The 9,097-nt window shown below is 46.5% G+C and overlaps 2 protein-coding genes across 2 annotated transcripts in view; one reads left to right on the top strand and one right to left on the bottom strand.

Moving 5' to 3' along the window:
- Positions 1–9,097, bottom strand: part of Usp30 (ubiquitin specific peptidase 30) — a 57,124-nt gene that overhangs the window by 25,624 nt on the left and 22,403 nt on the right. The window lies entirely within an intron of this gene.
- Svop (SV2 related protein) overlaps positions 6,675–9,097 on the top strand; it is a 65,253-nt gene continuing 62,830 nt past the window's right edge. The window contains exon 1 of the mRNA XM_021162428.2: positions 6,675–6,912. Coding sequence (XP_021018087.1) covers positions 6,878–6,912 — 35 coding nt within the window. The 5' untranslated portion in view covers positions 6,675–6,877. The remainder of the gene's footprint in view (positions 6,913–9,097) is intronic.

Genomic DNA, 9,097 nt, shown 5'->3' with positions numbered 1-9,097 from the left:
TGTGGTGTCCTTATTCGCGGGCGAATTAGAGAACACTCACACCCAGGTTATCATGTTTGGCAGCAAGCACCACTCCCTGTTGACCTATCTCACTGGCCCAGTTTATAAGTACGAAGCTCGGCGGTGTGAGCAACGTACTGACATTCCCTATAGAACTTTTAAATTCCCCAGTCAGGAACCACACTTATTAAACAGGGATCTTTTCTTTCTCTCTCTCCATGATGTCTATTTCATCTTCTATCCTTATGGGTTCAACATCTGTGCTGTGTGAATTCAATAGCATCTGGCCCTTGGGCCTGGATTTATTTCATTTAGCATAACGTTTTCAGGGTGGATCTGAAGTGTAGTTCCTATCAGACTTCGTTCTTTGTTGATGGCCACGGTTTGACGATCTTGTATTCCGATCCTCCCGCCTCCACCTCCTGAATACTGGGATTTCAGGTTTGTGCCATCAAGGCCACTTTTCATTCGGTCCTGGGAACTGAAACCTCAGGCTTCAGGAATGCTGGATGCTCACTGTCACCCCAGGTCCCACTTCTTGGTTTCTGTGACTAGTGTTGTTTTTAAGCATCGGTGCACAAGTGCTCAGGTTCTTGCTTCTGGTTACATTGAGAACACACATGGGAGTACAGTGGAAATCTGTCCTGGTTTCAGTTCTGCTGCTGAGATAAAGTATCGGGGCAAATTCAACTGAGGAAACAAAGGGGCTTCTTTTAGCTCACAATTCCTGGTTATACTCTATGTTGTCGGGAAGCCACAGTGGCAGGAACTTGAGGGAGTAAGTCACAGCACACCAACAGTCAAGAGTGATGATGCTGATGATAAATGATTGATTATAATATAAAGATGAAAATTTAATATTAATAAGAATAGTAATAACAATAATATGAATGCTCTCAGGCTTCCTTGCTTGCTTGGTGCGCAGGTTGACTTTTCTACTCTGACACAGTTCAGGTGCCCCAACCTACAGAATGCGAACACCACAGTGGGCTTTGTCTCCCATATCAATTAAATTAATTGAGAGACACAGTGCTGCATGCCTTTAATCTCTGCCTTCGGGAGGCAGAGTTAGGTGAATCTCTAAGTTTGGGAGACGAGGCAGATGGATCTTTAAACTTGAAACTAGCCTGGTCTACAGAGGGAGTCCCAGGAGAGCCAGGACTGCTCAGAGAAACCCTGTCTCAAACAATCAAAAATAAAAAATAAAGACACACAGGGCCAGCTGATATAGACAGTTCCTACAGAGACTCTTCAAGATCGTTTCCAGTTGGCCAAGATAATTATCATAGGGTTACATAATAACTCAACAGCATTTGAATCCATGACTGAGAAAAAGTTACTAACAAGTGTTTGCATATTGTGTCATACCTATGATATCATATATGCATATATATGATTTTCTGAGACAGGGCCTTAAACTCAAGAACAACTTGTATTCCTGGTCTTCCTGACTGCTGGGATTTTAGGCACACACCACCATAACCAGTGTTATTCAGTGCTGGGGGTGGGAGCCAGAATTTCATACATCCCAGCCCCAGGCCAGCAATAGATGCCTTGAGGACAGAAGTGTACCTCCTCAACCACTCATCTGTGGCTAGGAATCATGCTGCCAAAGGTGCTGTAGCACAAGGGTGAGAGGATCTGGTGTAGAGCAGGGGTGAGGGGATCTGGTGTAGCTCAGGGGTGAGGGTATCTGGTGTAGGGCAGGAGTGAGGGGATCTGGTGTACTGCAGAGGTGAGGCAGACTTGAGTATGGGTGGGACAAGCTGTGACAAATAAATATGAGGTAAAAGGAAGCCATGACAGGGTAGGGAGATGGCTCAGTGCGTAAAACACTGGCTTGCAACCATAAAGGCCACAGTTTGACTCCCCAGAACCCATACATGCCAGGTGGGAGTGGGGACATCCCTGAAGTCCTGGTGTGCAGGAGGCAGGTACAAGTGTCTGAGTTAAGTTTCCATTGCTGTGAACAGATGCCATGACCAAGGCGACTCTATTTAAAAAAAAAAGAAAAGAAAGAAAGATTTATTTATTGTTATATGTAAGTACATTGTAGCTGTCTTCAGACACACCAGAAGAGGGAGTCAGACCTCATTGTGGATGGTTGTGAATCACCATGTGATTGCTGGGATTTTAACTCAGGACCTTCAGAAGAGGGAGTCAGTGCTCTTAACCGCTGAGATGAGCTATCTCTCCAGCCCAAGGAAACTCTTTTTTTTTTTTTTTTTTTTTTTTTTTTTTTTTTTTTTTTTTTTTTTTTTTTTTTTTTTTTTTTTTTTTTTTTTTGGTTTTTCGAGACAGGGTTTCTCTGTTTAGCCCTGGCTGTCCTGGAACTCACTTTGTAGACCAGGCTGGCCTNGAACTCAGAAATCCGCCTGCCTCTGCCTCCCGAGTGCTGGGATTAAAGGCGTGCGCCACTATGCCCGGCTCCCAAGGAAACTCTTATAAGTACAACATTTATTTGGGGCTGGCTTACACGTTCAGTGGTTCAGTCCATTATCATCACGGTGGGAAGCATGTCAGCATCCAGGCAGACATGGTGCTGGAGGAGCTAAGAGTTCTACATCCTGTTCTGAAGACAGAGGAGTGCCTTCCAGGCAGCTAGGAGGAAGCTCTCAAAGCACACTTGCACAGTGACATGCATCCTTCAACGAGACCACACCTCCTAATAGTGTCACTATGTGGGCCAATCATACACAAACCACCACAGCAAGGAATCCCAAAACAAAGAGAGTAGACAGACTGGCTAGAACAGCTAGCTCTGGATTCAAGTAAAAATGTTAGTAAACGGGTCAGGTCAGGTCAGGTCAGGGTTAGCAAATGGGTCAAATAAGGATTAGTTATCTTAAAGGGAACCATCAAGGAAGGTAATGAGTGTCACACACACAAATGCATCCCCCTGCATGCACAAGTGAAACGCCACACATATGAACACGGCACGTACACACACACACACACACACACACACACACACACACACACACGAGCAGGTCAGTGCCTGAGGAGGCCAGAAGAGGGTGTCAGAACCTGTGGTTCTCTAGTTTCAGAGAGTTGTGAGCCACTTGATGTGGGTCCTGGGAACTGAACTGGAGTCCTGGTCTCCAGGCCCCAGTATTTTGCTTTTGATGGTTCATGTGGATTTCAGCCCCTCCCTGCCTGTTGGCTGTGTCGCTGCAGGCTGCTTTTCTTTGTCACTGGCTTCTACAACACTGTTGTCATCTCATCCTAGACTGGATGAGCATTGACTGACATCTCTGAAAATTTGGGGTATTAAAAAAAGCAAAGCACACCTTTTACCTTTGAAGTGTTGTTCATCTGGGCATTTTCCACGGCAATGCAAGCTACCACACTACACTTATTTTCTGTCTTCAACTTATTTTAGTTGTCCCACATTTTCAGTAACTTGGCATCTTCGATTAACTCCACAAAGGATGATTTTGCTTGGGAATCTCAAAGAAAGCCTGGAACCTGAGGGGCATAGTCCCCAGAAACGGAGCTGTAGCTTCAGATCTACCCCTCTCCCGCCCGAGTGTCTCTGTGCGAGTTAGTTTCTGTTCTGAGACCTGTTCCCTCATCTGACACGTGAGGACAGAGCAGGACCTGTCCCATGGGAATGTTTGTGATGATTCTTGGGAACAAGAGAGGTGAAGAACACCCTGGGTATTTGGGACACCCTGCACTGGACTGTCAAGGTTTTTGTTTGGTTGTTTTTAGTTTTTGTTGTTTCCACTTCATCTAACTTAATTTTTTTCATTGTCTGTGTGTCTGTGAGTCTGTGCATCTGTGCGGATGCCTGTAGAAGAGCATCAGATCCCCTGGAACTAGAGTTACAAGCAGTTGTGAGCCACCTAAAAGTGGGTGCTGGGAACTGAACTCCGGTCCTCTGGAAGAGCAGCAAGTGCTCTTAACCATGGAACCACCTCTCTCGCCCATGGCTTTTATGTTTTTGAGACAAGGTCTCTCTCTGTTGACCTAGCTGGCCTCAAACTCATGGCTAACCTCCTACCTCAGTCTATCAAGGCTGAGGACCACAGGACTGGTCTGAGGTTTTTTGTTTTTTTTTTTTTTTTTTTTTTTTTTTTTTTTTTTTTTTTTTTTTTTTNTTTTTTTTTGGTTTTTTGAGACAGGGTTTCTCTGTGTAGCCCTGGCTGTCCTGGAACTCACTCTGTAGACCAGGCTGGCCTTGTACTCAGAAATCCGCCTGCCTCTGCCTCCTGAGTGCTGGGATTAAAGGCATGCACCACCAATGCCCGGCTTGGTCCGAGGTTCTTAAGTGTGTGCTATCATTCTGACTGTGTGTATCTATGTCTGTCTGACTGCCTGGGACTCTCAGATTGGTGTCCTTGTACTATATACCAACTCCTTTCCCACTTGTAAATACTAAAATAAATAAATAAATAAATAAACAAACAAGATGGTTGTGGGGAAGGGACTGTTGCAGGAAATTTGATGACACTGTGAACCCTGAACTTACGTTGCTTACTGGTAAAACCTTTCTCTAGTTGTGTGGCTCAGCCTTAGTACACACCTTTAATTCCTCTGTCTGGAATGCAGACACACTCTTAGTGCATACCCAAACAATAAAGATAAAGTTAGTTTGTAGAAGGAAGTAGACATGCTTGAAAGTGAAGTCTAATTGAGTGGCAGACAAAGTGACGAATCTCAGAAAGATTTGACAGAATAGGATATGGCCAACTTTCAGAAGAGATGGACATAGAGGTGACTTAATAGAGAGCAACTCAGAGAAAAAGGTGAAGAGGCAGTTTTACAGAGACAGGTTGCAGAGAGAGAACAAGCTAGACACGGGTGAAGACAGAATGAGCCAGAGAATGAGAAGGAGTCAGAAGATTAGAAAAAAAAAAATCTCTTCCAAAGTTAGTATGAAGCCAAGCTGAGTGTTTCAGGAGAAACCATAAGAAACCAGATCGAATCAATCAGCTTGGAGAGGAGTTTGAGCCAGAACTGCTGAGTGGACCACCCCGCCAGAGTTCAGAAAGAGCTAGAAAGGGTGAGCTTATTCAGCAGCAAGTCTCAGATGCTAAAAACATTTCTAGGTCTAGATTAGATTGAACAGAGACTAGAAGCTTCCAGGACCAGGCCTAGGTTAGGCCTCTGAGGCAGTAAACCTCAGAGACAACAATCATTTCTGGCAAATAATAGCTCCTTTTACAGGGGACTGGAGAGATGGTTGAGAGTACTGGCTGCTTTTCCAGAGGACCTGAATTTGGCTCCCAGCATCCACATGGTTGCTCATCACCAGCTGTATCTTCAGCTCTAGGGGATCTAACGCCCTCTTCTGGTCTCTGTAAGTATATGCATGTGCATGAGGCACACATACATAAGTGGAGTCAAACAGCCATACACATACTATAAATATAAAGGTGGTGGGGGCTGGAGAGATGGCTCAGCAGCTAAGAACACTTGCTGCTCTTCCAGATGGCCTGTATCAGGGGCCTGAAACTCAAGGTCTAGGGAATCAAATACCCTCTCCTGGATTCTAGAGGTACCCTACTCCCCCAACACGCATGAACATATATATGTACACACACATACACAGAACTTATAATACATTAGGAAAGAACGTTCCTCTCTTCCTTCTGTCCCTGTGATCCTCCATCAAGTCATGGCTCTTGTCCATGGGAAGCATGGAAGCCGCCATCTTGGTAGGTGAATATTTTTCTCCTTTCTCCACTTATTCATACCAGAGCCAGGAGTTCTCTAGGCTTCTGAGGAGCTATTTAAATGTCCAGACAGCAGGCCCACACCCAGGGGGCTTCATGGTCTTGGATGGAGTCAACTGATTATGCGCAACTTGAATGGAGACTCTCTCTCTCTCTCTCTCTCTCTCTCTCTCTCTCTCTCTTTCTCCTCTCTTTCCCAACAGCATCTCACCCTGTAGCCCTATCTGGCCTGGATCCCACAGAGATTCACCTGCCTCTGTCTCCAACTGCTGGGGATCCAAGTTGTGTACCACCATGCCTGGCTTGTTTAACTTTTGAGATGTGGTTTGATATATGCCCCATCTGTCCCCAAGCTTTCTGGTAACCCAGGCAGGCTTTGAACTCACCATCCTCCTGATTCGCCCTTCCTTGTGCCACCACACCCAGGCATGATGGATGTTCATTGAGCATGCTCTTATGTGTCAGGCACATGCCTCTGGGCACTTGAGATGCATTTGAGAAAATTCAAGGAGCTCAAGGGAGGGTGGAGAATCTTTATTCAAAGGGAAGGGCATCAAGGCAGGGACTCTGCTGTTTACCTCTGAATCACAGGCCGCAAAGATCACAACGCTGGCTGAGTAACTGAGTTACCCTTCCGCTCTAACCTTCAGTACCCAACAGGATCCTTTTCTAGGTCCGTTTCATCGGGCCCTCAGCTCTGAGATAGCAATCTTTTCAAACTGTTCTGCCATCAGCGTGCTACAGTGCCTGGTGGCGCCTAGTAGGTGCTCAACATGCAGCAGTGTAATACGTGGAGTACATTTCTAAAAATCCATACTCCGTTCTAGAGCTTAAACTTCCGGGACATCATACGGACATTAATCAATTCCTACAAATAGGGAGGGAGGCTTCTTCTGGACAGTCGGGGTGCCCCGCAGACACCCCAATCAGAGGACCGTGGGCTCCTGGGAGCAGCAGGGCTCGCCCCGCCCCCTCCACCGCGCAGCCCTCCCCTCGTCCTCCGCCCACTCCTGTCGGTCTCCCGGCGGTGGCAGCGGCTGGCTTTGTCTCCCGGGCAGGGCTCCCTCCCCCAGCAGCTAGCTGCCCAGCGAGGAAGCGGCAGAGCTGTCCAGCATCCCGGTGCTGAAAGCCGGAGCGCCGGCCCTTGCTCCACCATGTAAGGGTCATGCCCAGGCTCGTCCCGGCGCACCGCGGACATGGAGGAGGACCTGTTCCAGCTCAGGCAGTTGCCGTGAGTACCGCGGGGGCGCGAAGGGAGGCCGGCAGGGCGCCCTTTAGAAGAGCAAAGCCTGCAGGGGTGCATCCCCGCACGGCCTCTTGGATTGGAAAATGCTGTTACAGACGGAAGAATTGGGCCTGGAGGAGACAAGCCATTTTCTCAGCCCAGCTTCTGTTTCTCATTCATTTCCCTCCCCCCACCCCCAAGATCTGTCAGGACCTTGTGGGAATCCTTAGTTTCTGTGTTTTCCCTTGGAAATCGCTCTCAACCCCAAAGTGGGGTTTGAGGACTATGCTGTGAGAACGCATTGGATGCTGTTTGGAAATGTGGGCTGAATTGACGAGGGCTGGCATCTGTCCCTTTCCAGCCTTTCTCCCATACTATGCAATTCCTGATTTTTTCCCCCCTACAAGGTCTTTCGGAAAGGAACGGTGTGAGGTTGCAAACTGCTTTCTAAACAGCACGGATGCTTTCCTAGAGGAGAGGCTGTTTGTGTAGCACGTGAATGAGAAGGCTTGTGAATCCTGGCTTGAGACTCTTGTCTTCTGAATGAAAGGTGGGGGGGGGGGTAGCTAGCTGGAGTATGCTTTGGCTTGGACACACCAGGAATGCATTCCTTTGAGGTTAAAAATTTTCCGGGGATACCTACTTCACTGAGAATCTTGTGGGAACCACAGAGAGGCAGTGGAGAAGACAGAGAGGCCTTCAGAGGTATTTACAGATAGCTTTCCTGCCATAGCAATGGTGTTTTGTTAAAGCAACTTCCAGGATTCCCATTTTAATTTTTAACTGGCAGGTGGAAGTCAATTCTACTTGGGTCTGTTGAGAAGGACTGGGTATTGTTAGCATGTGTAACTTTAAAAATGGTGTGCTCCCCCCACTCCCCAAACCTCAAGCCACTGAGGAATCCTCTCAAGTGACTTTTAGTGTGACTGGTTTGGCTCTCTGAGACTCTTGAGTGTTTGTGGGGGTTGCCATATTTACTTCTCAATTTGGTCAAATTATTTTTCATTACACAGCTTTCAGTAATTAAAATTGTACTTTTATGCTTTTGTTAATAGATCCATAAATACCCCCCAACTAATGACAGCTTCATTTCATGATGCTAAAGGGTACCCGCTTCTAATACCCCAAAGCAAAAATATAACTCTCAGAACAGAGACCCCTTCTCAAGGAAATCATGCCACTCTCCCTGAGCTCAAACACTGTGTTCACAGAGTCTAATGACCACCCGGAATACAAAGGCAACCCACAAATTGAAACAATGTTGCTCAGAATAAGAACGAACACATTCTGGGATGTCAGCTTTTAGAGCAATGAATTTTCACACCCCAGCAGACCATGTGATCATGGCAAAGGACATATGTGCCTTTAGCTTTCCAGAATGTAGGTATGACATTACATACTAATTTTTTTCCATAGCTAAAAGAGACTGAAAACTGGGGAACCAGGGTTTGTCTCATTCACACTCTGAATGAGCACTTGTCTACCATGCACAGGGCCTTGGGTCCCATCCGTGGTGTGAAATATTCAGAAAGAAATAATGAGACTAGGGAAACTTATATATGTATATATGTAACTAATTGAAGCTAGGTGGAGATGCAGGCCTGCCCTGTAATCCCAGCAATTTAGGGACTGAGTCTGGATAGCTTCTAGGCCAGCCTGAGCCACATGCTGTCTCAAAAACACTCATCATCATCACCATCATCACCATCATCATCATCATCACCATCATCACCATCATCATCATTATCTGGGGAGGAGGGTACACACTGTTAGTTTTAGCACTCAGGAGGCAGAAGCAGACAGATCTCTGTGAGTTCAAAGCCAGCTCAACAAGAACGTGTTCCCGGACAGCCATGGCTATACAAAGAGAAATTTTGTCTGGACCCACCTCCCTCAATTCTCTCAATGTTTTATAGATAGAAGAACAGGCACTATCCTAAATGGTGATATCAAAGCAGACTGGCTCTGAGTCAGGCAGACTTGGGTTCAAATCTTGACCTCAAGTCAATGAACCTTTCTAAGACTTGGTTTCCTTAGCTATGAAGAGACGGGGACAGAAGGGGTCAGGTGGACTGTAGCTCAGTATGCGGTCAGCACACTTGGGTACTTGGGCTCAATTCCTGAAAGAATAGCTGTCATATTACTTGGTTCATAGCCGAGCATGGTGGCGCACGCCTTTAATCCCAGCACT

This window comes from Mus caroli, chromosome 5 (genome assembly GCF_900094665.2).
Source record: "Mus caroli chromosome 5, CAROLI_EIJ_v1.1, whole genome shotgun sequence".
Lineage (NCBI taxonomy): Eukaryota > Metazoa > Chordata > Mammalia > Rodentia > Muridae > Mus > Mus caroli.
Note: the sequence above shows the minus strand (reverse complement) of the source record. Positions and strands in the feature narration are given on the sequence as shown.